We start from the raw sequence: 18,951 nt of genomic DNA, 5'->3' as shown, positions 1-18,951 counted from the left end.
TGTCCCGTGTCCCCCCAAAGGGGACTCATGCCCCCCAGAATGCTCCTGCCCCACCCAGGGCCCCGGTCTCAGCGTCGCGGGCGTCTGTCCGTCCGTCCGTCCCCCGCAGGTGCTGGAGCTGCTGCAGCGGGCGAGCGCGCAGCGCCGCGTGGCCAGCACGGGCAGCAACGAGCGCTCCTCGCGCAGCCACGGCGTCTTCCAGCTGCACATCCGGGGCTGCAACCCGCAGCGGGACCTGCGCTGCAGCTGTGAGCACGGGGGGGGCCGGGGTGGGGGGGGGGGGGCAGGAGCAGCTGGGACTCGAACCCGCGGCAGCACCTGCGCTGCAGCTGTGAGCACGGGGGGGGCCGGGGGGGGGGGTGGGAGCAGCCGGGACTCGAACCCGCGGCAGCACCTGCGCTGCAGCTGTGAGCACGGGGGGGCCGGGGTGGGGGGGTGGGAGCAGCCCGGACTCGAACCCGCGGCAGCACCTGCGCTGCAGCTGTGAGCACGGGGGGGGGGGTGGGGGGGTGGGAGCAGTCGGGACTCGAACCCGCGGCAGCACCTGCGCTGCAGCTGTGAGCACGGGGGGGGCCGGGGTGGGGGGGTGGGAGCAGCCGGACTCGAACCCGCGGCAGCACCTGCGCTGCAGCTGTGAGCACGGGGGGGGCCGGGGTGGGGGGGTGGGAGCAGCCGGGACTCGAACCCGCGGCAGCACCTGCGCTGCAGCTGTGAGCACGGGGTGGGGGGGGTGTGGGGGGGGGGGAGCAGCTGGGACTCGAACCCGCGGCAGCACCTGCGCTGCAGCTGTGAGCACGGGGGGGCCGGGGCGTTTGGGGGGACCCAAACTTGGACAGACCCCTCCCTTTGGGGTCCCCCCCTCCCTTTGGGTTCCCACTCCCTTTGGGTCCCCCCGCTTTGGGGTCCCTGGCTCTGGGGGTGACCGCGGTTTTGGGGTCCCCGGCTCTGGGGGTGACTCCAGTCTGGGGGTGACCCCAGTTTTGGGGTCCCCGGCTTTGGGGGTGACCCTGGTTTTGGGGGTGACCCCGGTCTGGGGGTGACCCCGGTTTTGGGGTCCCTGGCTCTGGGGGTGACCCCAGTCTGGGGGTGTCCCCGGCTCTGGGGCTGACCCCTGGCTGTGGGGGTGACCCCGGTTTTGGGGTGACCCCGGTCTGAGGCTGACCCCGGTTTTGGGGTGACCCTGGCTCTGGGTGTGATCCCTGGCTCTGGGGGTGACCCCGGTCTGGGGCTGACCCCGGTTTTGGGGTCCCTGGCTCTGGGGGTGACCCCGGTTTTGGGGTGACCCCGGTCTGGGGTGACCCCGGCTCTGGGGGTGACCCCGGTTTTGGGCTGACCCCAGTGTTGGGGTGACCCCGGCTCTGGGGGTGACCCCGGTGTTGGGGTGACCCCGGTGTTGGGGTGACCTCGGTGTTGGGCTGACCTCGGTGTTGGGCTGACCCCGGTGTTGGGGTGACCCCGGTGTTGGGCTGACCCCGGTTTTGGGGTGACCCCGGTGTTGGGCTGACCCCGGTGTGGGGGTGACCCCGGTTTTGGGGTGACCCCGGTGTTGGGCTGACCCCGGTGTGGGGGTGACCCCGGTGTTGGGCTGACCCCGGTGTGGGGGTGACCCCGGTGTGGGTGTGACCCCCGGCTCTGGGGCTGACCCCGGTGTTGGGGTGACCCCGGCTCTGGGTGTGACCCCTGGCTGTGGGGGTGACCCCGGCTCTGGGGGTGACCTCGGTGTTGGGGTGACCTCGGTGTTGGGGTGACCCCGGTGTTGGGGTGACCTCGCTGTTGGGGTGACCCCGGTGTTGGGGTGACCCCGGCTCTGGGTGTGACCCCTGGCTGTGGGGCTGACCCCGGTGTTGGGGTGACCCCGGTGTGGGGTGACCCCGGTGTTGGGGTGACCCGGTGTGGGGTCCCCCAGCGGTGCTGAGCCTGGTGGACCTGGCGGGCAGCGAGCGGCTGGAGAAGGGGGAGACCCCGGGGGGGCGGCTGCGCGAGACCCAGGCCATCAACTCCAGCCTGGCCGCCCTGGGCCTCGTCATCCTGGCGCTCTCCAGGAAGGTACGGGGGGGCCCCGAAACCTGGGGGGGCCCGAAACCTGGGGGGGGTCCCCGAAACCTGGGGGGGCCCCGAAACCTGGGGGGGTCCCCGAAACCTGGGGGGGGCCCCGAAACCTGGGGGGGCCAAAACCTGGGGGGGGGCCCGAAACCTGGGGGGTCCCCGAAACCTGGGGGGGGCCCCGAAACCTGGGGGGACCCCAAAGCCTGGGGGGGGCCCCGAAACCTGGGGGGGGGCCCCGAAACCTGGGGGGTCCCCGAAACCTGGGGGGGCCCGAAACCTGGGGGGGCCCCGAAACCTGGGGGGATCCCGAAACCTGGGGGGTCCCCGAAACCTGGGGGGATCCCGAAACCTGGGGGGGTCCCCAAACCTGGGGGGGTCCCCAAACCTGGGGGGGGCCCCGAAACCTGGGGGGGGGGCCCGAAACCTGGGGGGTCCCCGAAACCTGGGGGGGTCCCCGAAACCTGGGGGGGGCCCCGAAACCTGGGGGGACCCCGAAACCTGGGGGGGGTCCCCGAAACCTGGGGGGGGCCCCGAAACCTGTGGGGGCCCCAAAACCTGGGGGGGTCCCCAAAACCTGGGGGGGGGCCCCGAAACCTGGGGGGTCCCCGAAACCTGGGGGGGGTCCCCGAAACCTGGGGGGTCCCCGAAACCTGGGGGGGCCCCGAAACCTGGGGGGGTCCCCAAAACCTGGGGGGGCCCCGAAACCTGGGGGGTCCCCGAAACCTGGGGGGTCCCCGAAACCTGGGGGGATCCCGAAACCTGGGGGGGTCCCCAAACCTGGGGGGGTCCCCAAACCTGGGGGGGCCCCGAAACCTGGGGGGGGGGCCCGAAACCTGGGGGGTCCCTGAAACCTGGGGGGGTCCCCGAAACCTGGGGGGGGCCCCGAAACCTGGGGGGACCCCGAAACCTGGGGGGGGTCCCCGAAACCTGGGGGGGGCCCCGAAACCTGTGGGGGCCCCGAAACCTGGGGGGGTCCCCAAAACCTGGGGGGGGGCCCCGAAACCTGGGGGGTCCCCGAAACCTGGGGGGGGCCCCGAAACCTGGGGGGATCCCGAAACCTGGGGGGGCCCCGAAACCTGGGGGGGGTCCCCGAAACCTGGGGGGGGCCCCGAAACCTGGGGGGGCCCCGAAACCTGGGGGGGTCCCCAAAACCTGGGGGGGGGCCCCAAAACCTGGGGGGTCCCCGAAACCTGGGGGGGCCCGAAACCTGGGGGGGTCCCCGAAACCTGGGGGGGTCCCCGAAACCTGGGGGGGGCCCGAAACCTGGGGGGGGGCCCCGAAACCTGGGGGGGTCCCCGAAACCTGGGGGGTCCCCGAAACCTGGGGGGATCCCGAAACCTGGGGGGGGGCCCGAAGCCTGGGGAGGCCCTGAAACCTGGGGGGGCCCTGAAACTTGGCGGGGGCCCCGAAACCTGGGGGGGTCCAAAACCTGGGGGCCCAGAAACTTGGGGGGGGGGCCCGAAACCTGGGAGGGGCCCGAAACTTGGGGGGGGGGCCCAAAACTTGGGTGGGGGGTCCTTAGTGTTGGGGGGGCCCTTAGGATTGGGTACCCCCCCAAAATTGCACCCCCCCCCGCAGGACCCGCACGTCCCGTATCGCAACAGCAAGTTGACGTATCTGCTGCAGAACTCGCTGGGGGGGGCGGCCAAAATGTGAGCGGTGGGGGGGTGGGGGGGGTGTTGGGGGGCTCGGGGGGGAGGGGTCAGTTTTGGGGACCCCCCCTGAACCCCCAACTGTGTCCCGCAAGGTTGATGATCGTCAACATCTCCCCCCTCGAGGAGAATTTCGGCGAGTCGCTCAGTTCCCTGCGTTTCGCCAGCAAGGTGGGGGGGGTGGGGGGGGTGGGGGGGGGTGTCGGGGGGGTTGGGGTCTGGGGGGGGTTGGGGGTGTCCAGGGCGGTTTGGGGGGGTCCGGAGGGGGGGGGTTTGGGGGGGTGTCGGGGGGGCTTGGGGTGTTAGGGGGGTTTGGGGGTGTCTGGGGGGGGTTGGGGTGTCAGGGGGGTTTGGGGGGGTCCGGGGGGGGGGTTTGGGGGGTGTCGGGGGGGCTTGGGGGGGTCCGGGGGTTTGGGGTGTCAGGGGGGGTTGGGGGTGTCTGGGGGGTGTGGGGGTGTCTGGGGGGGTTTGGAGATGTCGGGGGGGTTGGGGGTGTTGGGGGGGGGGTTGGGGGGGGTCGGGGGTGTCTGTGGGGGGGTTGGGGGGTCCGGTGGTTTTGGGGGTGTCCGGGGGGGTTGGGGTGTTGGGGGGTTTTGGGGTGTCTGTAGGGGGGGTTGGGGGTGTCTGGGTGGTTTGGGGGTGTCTGGGGGGGGTTGGGGGTGTCCAGGGGGGTTTGGGGGTGTCTGGGGGAGTTGGGGGTGTCTGTGGGGGGGCTTGGGGGTGTCTGGGGGGTTAGGGGGATGTCCGGGGGGGAGCTTGGGGTGTTTGGGGGTGTCCAGCGGGTTTGGGGGTGTCGGGGAGGTTTGGTGTGTCCGGTGGGGGGGGTTTTGGGGTGTCTGGGTGGTTTGGGGGTGTCTGGGTGGTTTGGGGGTGTCCGGGGGGGGGTTGGGGGTGTCCAGGGGGGTTTGGGGGTGTCGGGGGGTTGGGGTAGGGGGGGGTCAGGGCTGGGTCTTGGGGACATTTGTGGAGGTTTATGGGGGGTAAGATGGTTCTGGGGGTGCGGGGGGGGGTTGGGGTGTCCAAAGCTCCGCCCCCCTCTCTGCCCCCCACCAGGTGAACGAGTGTGTGATTGGCACAGCCCGCGCCAATTGGAACTAGCCGCCTCGCCTCGCCCCGCCCCCCCAGCTTTCTCCCCTTTTAGCCATCTAAATCTATTTTATAATAAACCTGACGCGATTGGCTGGCCGCGGTCACGTGCCCTTGTTAAATGGCGGCGCTCACGGGGAGCGGAGGGCCCGCTGTGCCCTGTACGGAAGATGGCGGCGCCCTGGCGGGGCCGCGTCCGGTCGCGCGCGCCGCTGAGCATGCGCAGGGGGCGGCGGGTACTTTCTGTTGTGGGTTTTAACGCTTTTCTCACCAAACCGCCCTGTTTTAATCACCGCACCGCTAATTAGCGTTCATTACCGTTAATTACTCCCCGCCGAGCCCCGAGGTTGCGGCGATCGCTGCGGCGGGTCCGCCTGCCCGCCTGGGGGCGCGCTGCGCATGCGTGAGCTCGCCGAGGCCCCTCCCGGCCGCCGTAGCGCCGCCTCCCCGGCGCATGCGCGTCGCGGCCTCGCCCTCCCGGTCGCCGCTCGCACCTCCCGGCGCTGGAGAAGCGGCAGCGGGTCCGGTGCGGCCTCACCCCCCCCCCCGTCCCGCCTCACCCCCCGCCCCCGGGATGAGCGCGGGGAGCGGGAACGTTCTGTGGCCGCAAAATGGCGGCGCCGGGGCGGGGGGTGGAGGAGGAGGAGGGGGGGGGAGCCACCGCCACCGGCCGCGCTCGCTCTCGCCGTGCGCCAACATGGCGGCGCTGCCCCGGATGTGAAGCGGCGCGTTGATTGGCTGCTGGGTCCCTCTACCCCCTCACCCCACCCGCCTTGTACGGTATCATGGCGGCGCCCGCTCCCGCGGCCCCACCGGCGGCCACTTCCGGTCCTGCGCAGTGGGCGGCGGGGCCGGTCAGCGGCGGCGGCGCGAGGAGCGAGCGGGAGGCGGGTGAGGAGCCGGGGGGGGCGGGGCCGGGGGCGGATTTGGGGGCTCGGGGGGGGCTGGGGGGGGAGGGGACGGGGGGGGCAGAGTTCGGGGTGCGGGGACCCTGGGGGGCGGGGTTTGGGGGGCGGGGGGGGTGGAGTTCACGGTGAATAGGGGGGTGGGGGAGTTGGAGTTCCCCATTTTGGGGCGCGGGGGGGTTGCGGTTCGGGGGGGGTCAGTGTGGGGGTGCAGGTGGGTTTTGGGGTCCTGACCCCCCCGTCTCTGTCCCTTAGGAGCCCCCGTGAGGCGCTTTGGGGGGTCCCCCCCCCACTCTGTGATGTCCCCGCGCCCCTGAACCCCCAACCGGGCCATGGCCGCCCCGCCCCCCCCCGGCGGCGTCATCGTGCTGGATGAGGACGAAGAGGGGACCCCCCCCCCCGCCCCCCCCGGCCCCCCCGCCCCCCGAGGACCCCCCGGCCCCTCCGCCCCCCCCGGCAGCCCCGGGACCCCCCAAAGTGCGGAGGCGGGGGGGGGCGGCTACAGGGAGGAGAACGAGCGGCTGTTCCAAGAGGTGAGGGGGGCGCGGGGGGGTCACAGGGGGGTCACGGCGGGGCATTGGGGGGGTCACGGGGGGGGCACTGTGGGGTCACGGGGGGGGCACTGTGGGGTTCCCCCTCCCCAGGGTGTCGACCCCCCCCTCTGGGTCCCCAAAGTGGGTCCGTGTTCCCCTGGGGGGTGACAAGGACACCCCGGGGACGTTTCTGTGCCTGCGGTGGCACCGCCGGGTCCCCCCAGCGCCCCCCCCGTGCCCCCCAGTGCCCCCCGGTGTCCCAGTGTCCCCCCAGTGTCCCCCAGTGCCCCCCAGTGCCCCCCCCGTGCCCCCCAGTGTCCCCCCAGTGTCCCCCCCGTGCCCCCCAGTGTCCCCCCAGTGCCCCCCCCGTGCCCCCCGGTGTCCCCCCTGTGTCTCCCCAGTGTCACCCCACAGTCCCAGTGTCCCCCCAGTGTCCCCCCCGTGCCCCCCCAGTGTCCCCCCAGTGTCACTCCTGCTGTCCCCGCTGTCCCCCACTGTCCCCATGCCCTAATGTCCCCCGGTGTCCCCTGATGTCCCCCAGTGTCCCCATGTCCTGAAGTCCCCCGGTGTCCCCATGCCCTGATGTCCCCCATGTCCCCCGATGTCCCCTGGTGTCCCCATGCCCTGATGTCCCCCATGTCCCCTGATGTCCCCTGGTGTCCCCAAGCCCTGATGTCCCCCATGTCCCCCGATGTCCCCTGGTGTCCCCATGCCCTGGTGTCCCCCGATGTCCCCATGTCCCCTGTCCCCTGATGTCCCCTGGTGTCCCCATGCCCTGATGTCCCCCATGTCCCCTGATGTCCCCTGGTGTCCCCAAGCCCTGATGTCCCCCGATGTCCCCATGTCCCCTGTCCCCTGATGTCCCCTGGTGTCCCCCAGTGTCCCCATGCCCTGATGTCCCCCATGTCCCCTGATGTACACCGATGTCACCATGTCCTGGTGTCCCCCGATGTCCCCCATGTCCCCCGATGTCCCCTGGTGTCCCCATGTCCTGATGTCCCCTGATGTCCCCCATGTCCCCTGGTGTCCCCATGCCCTGATGTCCCCCAGTGTCCCCTGATGTCCCCCATGTCCCCCATGTCCCCCATGTCCCCTGATGTCCCCTGTCCCGCAGTTCCTGGAGCTGTGCGCCCGCCTGACGGAGGAGCACCCCGAGGTGGTGCCGTTCCTGTCGGGGCGGCACCAGAAGGCGTCTCCGGCGTTCCTGGCGTCGGCCGAGCTGCGCAACGTGCTGAGCCGCTGCCTGGCCCGCGTGCGCGCGCGCCGCGCCAAGGTCTACGTGTACATCAACGAGCTCTGCACCGTGCTCAAGGCGCACACGCTGCGCCGCAAGCTCCCGCTGCTCGCCGCGCCCGCCCCCCCGGAGCCTCCGGCGTCCCCGCGGCCCCCCCCGGCGCCGCCGTCCCCCCCCGGCCCCTCCGCGCCCGCCCCGCGCCCCCCCGGCGGCTCCAAGCGCCAGATCCGCTACCTGGAGAACCTGCTGCGCGTCTACACGGGCGAGATCCGGCGGCTGCAGGAGCGCGAGCTGGACCTGGCGGAGCTGGACAGCGCCGACTCCACGTACCTGCAGGAGAGCCGGCTCAAGCGCCGCATGATGCGCATCTTCGAGCGGCTGTGCCAGCTCAAGCGCTGCAGCAGCCTGACCGGCCGCGTCATCGAGCAGCGCATCCACTACCGCGGCAACCCGCTACCCCGAGGTGAACCGGCGCATCGAGCGCTTCATCAACCGCCCCGACGCCTTCCCCGACTACGGCGACATCCTCAAGGTGATCCAGAAGGCGAGCGCGCGGCACGGGCTGGGGCTGGCGCCGCGGCAGATGGAGAACATGGCGCAGGACGCCTTCCGCGAGGTGGGCAACCGGCTGCAGGAGCGCCGCCACCTCGACCTGGTCTACAACTTCGGCAGCCACCTCACGGACCAGTACCGGCCGGGGTGAGGGGCGGGGCTCGCGGAGGGGGGCGGAGCCCGCGGGGTGGGGGTGGAGTCCATGGGGTGGGGGTGGAGCCGCGGGGTAGGGGTGGAGCCCGCGGGGTGGGGGTGGAGCCCGTGGGGTGGGGGCGGAGCCCCTGGGGTGGGGGTGGAGCCCGCGGGGTGGGGGTGGAGCCCGCGGGGTGGGGGTGGAGCCCGTGGGGTGGGGGCGGAGCCCGTGGGGTAGGGGTGGAGCCCGCGGGGTAGGGGTGGAGCCTGTGGGGTGGGGGCGGAGCCTGTGGGGTGGGGCGGAGCCTGTGGGGTGGGGGTGGAGCCTGTGGGGTGGGGCAGAGCCCACGGGGTGGGGGTGGAGCCTGTGGGGTGGGGGTGGAGCCTGTGGGGTAGGGGCGGAGCCTGTGGGGTAGGGGCGGAGCCTGTGGGGTGGGGGTGGAGCCTGTGGGGTGGTGATGGAGTCCATGGTGGGGCGATGGGGATGAGAAATGGGTGATGGAGCCCACGGGGTAGGGATGGAGCCCGTAGGGTGGTGATGGAGCCCACGGGGTGGTGGTGGAGCCCATGGTGGGGTGATGGAGCCCATGGTGGGGCGATGGAGCCCGTGCTGGGGTTCATGGGAAACTGGTGGGACTGGTGGCACCACTGGAGCTCCGTTCCATCTTGGGGGGGTTGGTGACGCTGTTTCCCCCCATGTCCCCCTGTCCCCATGTCACCCCATGTCCCCCTTGTCCCCGCATGTCCCCCACATCCCCCCATGTCCCCCCATGTCCCCCCCTGTCCCCCACATCCCCCCGTCCCCATGTCCCCATGTCCCCCCGTGTCCCCCATATCCCCCATGTCCCCATTGTCCCCATGTCCCCCCATCCCCATGCCCCCATGTCCCCCATGTCCCCATGTCCCCCATGTCCCCATGTCCCCCATGTCCCCATGTCCCCCCATCCCCATGTCCCCCATGTCCCCCCCATCCCCATGTCCCCCCGTGTCCCCATGTCCCCCTTGTCCCCCCGTGTCCCCGTGTCCCCCCGTGTCCCCATGTCCCCCCGTGTCCCCGTGTCCCCATGTCCCCCCGTGTCCCCCCGTGTCCCGTGACCCGCAGGGACCGACCCCGCCCTGGCCGACCCGGCGCTGGCCAAGCGGCTGCGGCGGAACCGCTGGGTGGCGCTGACGCGCCTGGACGGCGTCATCGCGCACTTCGCGCAGCTGCAGGACGAGAGCGAGGAGGAGGAGCGGGGGCGGCGCCGGGGGGCGCGCCACAGGGGCCCCCCCGCAGCCCCCCCGGTGAGCGGCCACGGGGGGCGGGGCGGGGCAGCGGGCAGGCTCCGGGCCAAGGCCAGGCCTGGGGCGGGGTCAGGGTCAAGGTCAAGGCCAGGCCTGAGTTCGGGTCCAGGTCATGATTAAGGTCAATAACCAGGTCAAGATCAAGGTTCAAGTCGAGGTCAAGATCAAAGCCCAAGGCCAGGCTTGGGTCCAGGTCAAGGGTCAAGTCAAGACCCAGGTCAAGATCAAAGCCCAAGTCCAGGCTTGGGTCCAGGTCAAGGGTCAAGTCAAGACCCAGGTCAAGATCAAAGCCCAAGTCCAGGCTTGGGTCCAGGTCAAGGTCACGGTCCAGGTTACAATCAAGGCCAAGGTCAAGGCTTGAGTCAATACCCAGGTCAAGATCAAGGTCCAGGTCCAGGTCAAGATCAAAACCCAAGTCCAGGCCTGGGTCCAGGTCAAGACCCAAGTCAAGACCTGGGTCAAGGTTCAGGTCAAGATCAAGGCCCAGGTCAAGGTCAAGGCCCAAGTCAATACCCAGGTCAAGATCAAGGCCCAAATCCAGGCCTGGGTCAAGACCCAGGTCAAGGCCCGAGTCCAGGCCCAGGTCAAGGTCTAGGTCAAGGTCAAGGCCCAGGCCCAGCACGAAGCCGCTTTGGTCCCGTGGCGCAGGGGAAGGCGCAGGCGTCGGGGCGGCCGCGCCAGGAGGACGAGGAGTCGGAGGACGAGGAGCCGGACGAGGAGGAGGAGGATGAGGAAGATGAGGAGGAGGAGGAGGAGGAGGAGGAGGAGGAGGAGGAGGATGAGGAGGAAGATGAGGACGAGGAGGAGCCGGAGGAGGAGGAGGAGGAGCAGCAGCGCGGGGCCGAAGGGCGCGGAGCCGCCACGCAGGGTGGGTGACACGGGGACACGGGGGGGACACGGGGCGCCCCCCCCACCCCAATGTGTCCCCCCCCTCACCCCCATGTCCCCCCCCCACCCCAATGTGTCCCCCCCACCCCCAATATGTCCCCCCCACCCCCAATGTGTCCCCCCCTCACCCCCAGTGTCTCCCCCCCCTCACCCCAATGTCTCCCCCCCTCACCCCCAAAGTGTCCCCCCCCACCCCAATGTGTCTCCCCCTCACCCCCAGTGTCTCCCCCCCACCCCAATGTGTCCCCCCCTCACCCCCAATGTGTCCCTGCCACCCCCAATATGTCCCCCCCACCCCCAATGTGTCCTCCCCTCACCCCCAATGTCTCCCCCTCACCCCAATGTGTCCCCCCCTCACCCCCAGTGTCTCCCCCTCACCCCCAATGTCTCCCCCCCCTCACCCCCAATGTCTCCCCCCCTCACCCCCAAAGTGTCCCCCCCCCACCCCAATGTGTCTCCCCCTCACCCCCAGTGTCTCCCCCCCACCCCAATGTGTCCCCCCCTCACCCCCAATGTGTCCCTGCCACCCCCAATATGTCCCCCCCACCCCCAATGTGTCCTCCCCTCACCCCCAATGTCCCCCCCCACCCCAATGTGTCCCCCCCTCACCCCCAGTGTCTCCCCCCTTACCCCCAATGTCCCCCCCACCCCAATGTGTCCCCCCTCACCCCCAATGTCCCCCCCCACCCCCAAAGTGTCCCCCCCACCCCAACGTGTCCCCCCCGTGCAAAGGTGCCGCGCGGTCCCCGCCCCCCCCCGCGGAGGAGGAGGAGGAGGAGGAGGAGGAGGAGGAGGGGAGGAAGGAGCCGCCCGAGCTCTTCGTGCTGGAGATCGAGACGCTGCCCGTGGAGTCCCCCCCGCCCCCCCCCAGCCCCCCCAAAACCGCCCCCCCCTCCCCGCAGCCCTCCGAGCCCGCCCCGCCCCCCCCCCGCCTGCTCCCGCCTCCACCCCCAGCAGGACAAGGACGGGGGGGGCGGGGGGGTCCCCGCGCTTTGGGGTCCCCCCCCCCACAAAGGGAAACGCCCCTGACCCCCCCGGATGACCCGCAGCCCTTGGAGAACGGGGGGGCCGGGGGGGGAGGGGCAGGGGAGGGGGGGGGCATCAGCTCCACCAGTTTGAATGGGGGCACCGAGACCCCCCCCCGGAAACGGAGCCGCCTGGAGCCTCCCCAGGGGGGCAGGTACGGGGGGGCGGGGGGGCCGGGGGGGAAATGGGGTCGGGGGATCCTTGGGGGGGTAAAGGGGTCTGGGGGGGTGATGGGGGGTGGGGGGGAATGGGGGCTGGGGGGAGAATTAGGGATTCCGGGGGGGGGGGTAAATGGGTCGGGGGGGGTAACATGGTCATGGGGGGTCAATGGGGTTGGGGGTCAATGGGGTGGGGGGTCAGGGGGGTTTGGGGGGTAAAGGGGTCTGGGGGGGTGAAGGGGACTGGGGGGGCAGGATTTAGGGGGTGAAATGGGGTCTGGGGTGGGAGAGTTGGGGGGTCTGGGGGGGTAACGTGGTCCTGGGGGGTCAATGGGGTCGGGGGGAGCAATGGGTAATTTGGGGTGTTCCCCCCAGCCCCCCCCTGGGCTCGGAGGATGAGCAGCTGGGGGGGGGGCCCGGGGGGCTGAGCCCCCGCTCCCCCCGCCCCCCCCCCAGCCCCCTCCCCGATTCCACCCGCGCCGACTCCCCCGGGAGGGACCTGGTGAGCAGCTCCCAGGGGAGCCCCCCCCGGGACCCCCCCCCGGGCAGCCCCCCCCGCGCCCCCAAGGTCTGCAAGGTGAGGGGCACCCGGGGGGCCTGTGGGGGGGGGGGTCCCTGTGTGGTGGGGGGTCCATGTCCTGTTCTGGGGGTCCCTGTGTGGGGGGGTCCCTGTGTTGGGGGGGGGTCCCTGTGTTGGGGGGGTTCCCTGTGTTGGGGGGGTCCCTGTGTTGGGGGGGGGTCCCCGTGTTGGGGGGTTCCCTGTGTTGGGGGGGTCCCTGTGTTGGGGGGGTCCCGGTCCTGTCCCTAGGGGGTCCCTATGTTGGGGGGGGGGTCCATGTCCTGTTCTGGGGGTCTCTGTGTTGGGGGGGTCCCTGTGTTGGGGGGGGTTCCCTGTGTTGGGGGGGTCCCCGTGTTGGGGGGGGGTCCCCGTGTTGGGGGGGTCCCTGTGTTGGGGGGGTCCCCGTGTTGGGGGGGGGTCCCTGTGTTGGGGGGGTCCCTGTGTTGGGGGGGGTCCCGGTCCTGTCCCTAGGGGGTCCCTGTGTTGGGGGGGGGGTCCATGTCCTGTCCCTGGGGGGTTTCGGGGGGCCCCCGCCCCACGTGACCTCCCCCCCGGGTCTGGGGACCCCCCCGTGTCCCCCCAGACCAGCGTGGCGACCCAGTGCGACCCCGAGGAGATCATCGTGCTGTCGGACTCGGACTGACCCCGCCCCTTTCCGGGACGGCCACGCCCCCCTTTTCCGGGCTGGCCCCGCCCACTCCTTCCGCTTGGCCCCGCCCATCCCCAATAAAAACTCCCGTTTTCTTACCGCGGTGCCTTTAAGAGCCAAGAGCCTCGGGTGGGCGGGGCCGGAGAGGGGTGGAGCCACGGTGACGCGACGGGGCGGGGCCACGGAGGCCGCGGCGCCTTTAAGGCGGGCGGAGGCGTGGCCCGGGAGGGGGCGTGGCCTCGCGCGGAGCCCAAGATGGCGGCGGCGCCCCTGAGCCCCGGAGCGGGTGAGCGGGGGGGCGGGGCGGGGGCGGGGCCGGGGGGGGCGGGGGGGGAACCTATAGGGGCTATAGGGGTGGGGGGGGGAGGCCACGGGGGGAGCGGGGGGAGCTGGGAGGGGCCGGGGCTGTGGGGGCTGTGTGGGAGCCTATAGGGGCTATGGGGGCTGGTGCCGTGGGGGTGTTCAGGGGCGCCCGTGGGGGCTATAGGGGAGTCCATAGGGGCCGGGGTGTGTGGTCTATAGGGGTCCAGTGGTGTAGAAAAGCTATATGGGGGTGTGTAGGTGCGCAGGGTGGAGGGGCTATAGGCGCTGGTGCTATAGGGGGTGTTGAGGGGAGTCTGTAGGGGCAGGAGCTATAGGCACAGGGGTATAGGAGCTATAGGGGCGTGTGTAGGGGTCTGGGCTATAGGAGCTGGGCATATAGAAGAGTCTATAGGGCCTGAGGCTGCAGCTCCTGGCGCTGTTGGGGGCGTATAGGGCTATAGGGGTCTGGGGGAGTCTATAGAGGCTGGGGTATAGAGACCAGGGGTACAGGGAGCGTGGTGTGGGGGCTATAGGGGCTATAGGGGCCGTGGGAGCACTGTGGGGGCTATGGGGGCTATAGGGGCCATGGGAGCACTGTGGGGCTATGGGGGCTATAGGGGCCGTGGGAGCACTGTGGGGGCTATAGGGGCTATAGGGGCCATGGGAGCACTGTGGGGGCTATAGGGGCTATAGGGGCCATGGGAGCACTGTGGGGGCTATAGGGGCTATAGGGGCTGTGGAGCACTGTGGGGGCTATAGGGGCTATAGGGGCTGTGGAGCACTGTGGGGGCTATAGGGGCTATAGGGGCCATGGAGCACTGTGGGGGCTATAGGGGCTATAGGGGCCATGGGAGCACTGTGGGGGCTATAGGGGCTATAGGGGCCGTGGAGCACTGTGGGGGCTATAGGGGCTATAGGGGCCGTGGAGCTCTGTGGGGGCTATAGGGGCTATAGGGGCCGTGGAGCACTGTGGGGGCTATGGGGGCTATAGGGGCTATAGGGGCCGTGGGAGCACTGTGGGGGCTATGGGGGCTATAGGCGCTATAGGGGCCGTGGAGCACTGTGGGGTCCATAGGGGCTATAGGGGCCATGGGAGCACTGTGGGGGCTATGGGGGCTATAGGGGCCATGGGAGCACTGTGGGGTCCATAGGGGCTATAGGGTCTATAGGGCTGCAGGGGCGGGGTGTGTGGGTTGGTGCTATAGGGGCCGCGGGGGCTGGGAGCAGAGCGAACAGGTTTTGGGGCAGAGTCGAGCGGGTTTGGTGAAAACGTGGGGCAGAGTCCGTGGGTTCGGAGCCGGTTGGGTCAGAACCCAGCGGGTTTCACACCAGTTTGGGTCAGAACTGGGGATTTGGTTCCAGTTTGGGTGGGAACGCGGGTTCTGGCGCCAGTTTAGGTCAGAACTGGGGTTTTGGCACCAGTTTGGATCAGCACGCGGGTTCTGGCGCCAGTTTGGGTCAGGATGCGTGTTTTGGTGCGGGTCCGGGTCAGCACGCGGGTTCTGGTGCCGGTTTGGCTCAGCATGGGGGCTGTGGCGCAGGTCCAGGTCAGGACGGGGTTCTGGTGCCACTTTGGATCAGTATGTGGGTTCTGGTGCCAGTTTGGGTCAGGACAGGGTTCTGGTGCCGGTTTGGCTCAGTACGTGGGTTTTGGCATGGGTCTGGGTCAGCACGTGGGTTCTGGCGCTGGTTTGGCTCAGCATGGGGGCTGTGCCGCGGGTCCGGGTCAGTGTGTGGGTTCTGGTGCCAATTTGGGTCAGGACGGGGCTGTGGCACAGGTCCGGGTCAGTACGTGGGTTGTGGCGCTGGTTTGGCTCAGCACGCGGGTTTTGGCGCGGGTCCGGGTCAGTATGTGGGTTCTGGTGCAGGTCCGGGTCAGGATGGGGCTGTGGCACAGGTCCAGGTCAGCACGTGGGTTCTGGCGCTGGTTTGGCTCAGCATGGGGGCTGTGCCGCGGGTCCGGGTCAGGACGGGGTTCTGGTGCCAGTTTGGGTCAGGACGGGGCTGTGGCACAGGTCCGGGTCAGTACGTGGGTTGTGGCGCTGGTTTGGCTCGGCACGTGGGTTTTGGCGCAGGTCCGGGTCAGGACGGGGTTCTGGTGCAGGTCAGGTGAGGACACGGGTTTTGGCGCAGGTCCGGGTCAGTATGTGGGTTCTGGTGCAGGTCCGGGTCAGGATGGGGCTGTGGCACAGGTCCGGGTCAGCACGCGGGTTCTGGTGCCGGTTTGGCTCAGTACGTGGGTTTTGGCATGGTCTGGGTCAGGACGGGGTTCTGGTGCCAGTTTGGGTCAGGACGGGGTTCTGGCGCGGGTCCAGGTCAGTATGTGGGTTCTGGCGCGGGTCCGGGTCAGGACGGGGCCGTGGCGCCGGTTTGGCTCGGCACGCGGGCTGTGGTGCGGGTCCGGGTCAGTATGGGGTTCTGCGGTGGGTCCGGGTCAGTACGGGGTTCTGGCGCCGGTTTGGCTCGGCACGCGGGCTGTGCCGCGGGTCCGGGTCAGTATGGGGCTGTGCCGCGGGTCCGGGTCAGTACGGGGTTCTGGCGCCGGTTTGGCCCGGCACGCGCGCTGTGCCGCGCGCCGTTGCCAGCGCCGTGCCGTCCCGCAGAGCCGCCATGGAGGGCGCGCGCAGCCCGGCGCTGGTGCACGTGGACTTCCCCGAGGTGCCCAGCGCGCTGCTGGCCAACCTGAACCGGCAGCGCGAGGAGGGGACGCTGTGCGACGTGTCCATCCACGTGCAGGGCCGCGTGTTCCGCGCGCACCGCGCCGTGCTGGCCGCCTCCTCGCCCTTCTTCCACGACCAGGTGCTGCTCAAGAACATGACGACCATCGTGCTGCCCGGCGCCATGGACCCCGGCGCCTTCGAGACCGTGCTGGGCTCGGCGTACACGGGCCGCCTGTCCATGGCGCCCGAGGACATCGTCAACCTGCTGACGGTGGGCAGCGTGCTGCAGATGTGGCACATCGTGGACAAGTGCACCGAGCTGCTGCGCCAGCGCCGCGCGGCGCCGCCGGCCTGCGCCGCCGCCCCCTCCTCCTCCTCCTCGTCCTCGGCGCGCGCCGCCGCCTCCGGCCGCGCCAGCGGCGACCAGTCGCCCAGCAGCACCAACTACTGCAGCCCCCGCGACGCCCCCGAGGCGCACGAGCCCCCCGGGCCGGCGCCGCGCGGGGGGGGCGCCGAGGGGGTGGCGGCGGCGCCGGGGGGCGAGGACGGCGGAGCCGCGCGGCGCCCGCTCTACGTGCAGCCCAGCATCGTGCCGCACAAGCAGTGGGTGTTCGTGAAGCAGGAGTGGCTGCAGGAGGACCTGGTGCTGACCTGCGAGGAGGACGAGGACCCGGCCGAGGGGCCGGCGCGCGGCGCCCCGGGTCCCCCCCGCGGCGCTGGAGCCACCCCCCCCCCCAAACTGGAGGAGCAGGTGAACTTCTGCGAGTCCTCCGAGGACCTGGCGGCGCCGTACGAGGCGCTGGAGGAGCCCGGCGCGCTGGCGGCGCCGCGGGCGCTGCTGCCCGTGGACATGCAGGGCAACCCGCTGCTGCTGTTCCCGGCGGCCGGCGCGGCGCAGCACGGCGCCGTCCCGCTGGCCGGCGCGGCGGCCGACGGCAACAAGATCTTCATGTGCCACTGCGGCAAAGCCTTCTCGCACAAGAGCATGCGCGACCGGCACGTGAACATGCACCTGAACCTGCGGCCCTTCGGCTGCCCGGTGTGCGCCAAGAAGTTCAAGATGAAGCACCACCTGACGGAGCACATGAAGACGCACACGGGGCTCAAGCCCTACGCCTGCGACGCCTGCGCCAAGCGCTTCATGTGGCGCGACAGCTTCATGCGCCACAAGGGCCACTGCGAGCGGCGCCACCGCGGCGCCGCAGCCCCCGCGGCGGGGGGGGGGCGCGGGGGGGGGGGTGGGGGGAGCCCAGGGGGGAGGGGGGCGGCGGGGGGAAGGGTGAGGGGGTGGGCGGGGGAGGGGGGGGTGGCCATGGGGGTGTTGTGGCCAGATGTTGGGGCCTTGGGGGTCTGGGTGTCCGGTCACGTCGCATCTGGACTGTTGGGCTCTGTGACCCTGGGGGTGGTTCTGGCCAGATGTTCGGACCTACAACATCTGGATATCCAGGGCCCGCCACATCTGGACTGTTGGTTCTGTGATCCTGGGGGTTGTGGCCAGATGTTGGGTCCCAGCACATCAGGACATCCAATCACGTCACATCTGGACTGTTGGGAATCTGTGACCCTGGGGGTGGTTGTGCCCAGATGTTGAGTTCCGCCACATCTGGGCATCCAATCACATCACATCTGGACAGGTGGGGTCATGTATACCCGGGTGTTGTTGTGCCCAGATGTTGGGTCCAGAAACATCTGGGCATCTGGTCGTGCCACATCTGGACAGGTGGGGGTCTGTGACTTTCGGGCTCGTTCTGCCCAGATGTTGTGTCCTGTCACATCTGGACGGTTGGGTCCTCTCCCCCATACGACTGGGGCTCATTGCCCCAGATGTTGGTTCTCTCCACACCTGGACTGTTTGATCCTATAACCCCAGGGGTTGTTGTGCCCAGATGTTGTGTCCCACCACATCTGGACATCTGGGTCCCATCCTGTCTGGCCAGTTGGGTGACTGGGGCTCAACGTGCCGTGATGTTGGGGTCCCATTGTATTTGGACCCCCCCCCCCCACCCCTCCCCCCCATGCCGACCCCCCTCCCCCCCCCGCCAAAGACCCTTGTCCCCCACTGTCCCCCCGTTGTGTCCCCCTCCCATGTCGCTGTTGTGTGTGTGAACGGTGCTGAGCTGGGACTGTCCCCCCGTGTCACTGCCCGGACTCCTGGGTCCACAGGTGACCCCCCACCCTGTGGCTCTGGGGGTGGGGGGGGGTGGAGTGGAATGTCCCTGTCACCCCCTCCCCCCTCCCCCCCCCTTTTTTTTTTCTCGTTTTTTCTTCTTTTTTTGTAATTTGAGTCGATTTTGTGGCTTTTTTAACGTCGATAAATATTGACTGGTCCGGGTCGGCCTGATGGGGGCGGGGCTTGCGGAGGGGGGAGGAGCGAGGGGCGTGACAGAGCGGCGGGGGGCGTGGCCAGAAAGCAAAGGGGGCGCTGGGCGGTGGCGGCGCTGGGGCTGGGGGGGGAGAATGGGGGATCCGAGACCCCACCCCCCCGGCCTTTACCTATAGCCCGGGAAGCCCCGCCCCCAAATAAACCCCACCCCCTGTCCCAGCCCCGCCCCCTCTGGGCCCTCCCCTCCTAAGCCCCACCCAGCTTCCCGCCCCTCCCCGTCTCCCAGCCCCACCCCCTTTCCCAGCCCCGCCCCCTCTGGGCCCTCCCCTCCCAAGCCCCACCCATCTTCCCGCCCCGCCCCTTCCAAGCCGCGCTCCCTCTCCCAGCCCCACCCACCTTCCCGCCCCACCCCTCCCAAGCCGCGCCCCCTCTCCCAGCCCCACCCACCTTCCCGCCCCGCCCCTCCCAAGCCGCGCCCCCTCTCCCAGCCCCACCCACCTTCCTGCCCCGCCCCTTCAAAGCCGCACCCCCTCCCAGCCCCGCCCCTCCCAAGCCCCGCCCCCTCTCCCAGACCCACCCCCTTTGCCAGACCCACCCACCTTCCCACCACCGCCCCACCCCTCCCAAGACCCGCCTCCTCTCCCAGCCCCACCCCTCCCAAGACCCGCCCCCTCTCCCAGCCCCGCCCCCCCAAGCCCAGCCCCCTCTCCCAGCCCCACCCCTCCCAAGCCGCGCCCCCTCTCCCAGCCCCGCCCCCCCAAGACCCGCCCCCTCTCCCAGCCACGCCCCTCTCAAGCCGCGCCCCTCTCCTAGCCCCACCCGCCTTCCCACCTCCGCCCCACCCCTCCGAAGACCCGCCTCCTCTCCCAGCCCCACCCCTCCCAAGACCCGCCCCCTCTCCCAGCCCCGCCCCTCCCAAGACCCGCCCCCTCTCCCAGCCACGCCCCTCTCAAACCGCGCC

General features: G+C 70.7%; 2 protein-coding genes across 4 annotated transcripts; both read left to right on the top strand.

The window, feature by feature from the left end:
* Positions 1 to 5,027: 5,027 nt before the first annotated feature.
* DAXX (death domain associated protein) lies at positions 5,028 to 12,803 on the top strand. Its single transcript, XM_065044168.1, is given in 9 exon segments — positions 5,028 to 5,675; positions 5,945 to 6,222; positions 7,337 to 7,903; positions 7,905 to 8,156; positions 9,245 to 9,424; positions 10,073 to 10,292; positions 11,045 to 11,492; positions 11,872 to 12,073; positions 12,639 to 12,803. Coding segments are annotated over 8 exon segments (2,130 nt in total). The 5' UTR covers positions 5,028 to 5,675; positions 5,945 to 6,021; the 3' UTR covers positions 12,699 to 12,803.
* Positions 12,804 to 12,837: 34 nt separating this feature from the next.
* ZBTB22 (zinc finger and BTB domain containing 22) lies at positions 12,838 to 18,004 on the top strand. 3 transcript variants are annotated; one of them, XM_065044166.1, is made up of 4 exons: positions 14,147 to 14,494; positions 14,555 to 15,082; positions 15,141 to 15,322; positions 15,611 to 18,004. In XM_065044166.1, exons 1-4 carry the CDS (start codon positions 14,471 to 14,473, stop codon positions 17,256 to 17,258), a joined length of 2,382 nt encoding a protein of 793 aa, XP_064900238.1. In that variant the 5' UTR covers positions 14,147 to 14,470; the 3' UTR covers positions 17,259 to 18,004. The 3 variants fall into 3 exon arrangements, with proteins under 3 accessions (XP_064900239.1, XP_064900238.1, XP_064900237.1); XM_065044165.1 differs by having other exon boundaries at positions 14,147 to 15,082; XM_065044167.1 differs by lacking the exons at positions 14,147 to 14,494; positions 14,555 to 15,082; positions 15,141 to 15,322 and adding an exon at positions 12,838 to 12,990.
* The last annotated feature ends 947 nt before the right edge of the window (positions 18,005 to 18,951 follow it).

Source organism: Columba livia, chromosome 32, assembly GCF_036013475.1.
Source record: "Columba livia isolate bColLiv1 breed racing homer chromosome 32, bColLiv1.pat.W.v2, whole genome shotgun sequence".
Taxonomy (NCBI): Eukaryota; Metazoa; Chordata; class Aves; order Columbiformes; family Columbidae; genus Columba; species Columba livia.
This window is presented reverse-complemented; position numbering and strand designations above follow the sequence as displayed.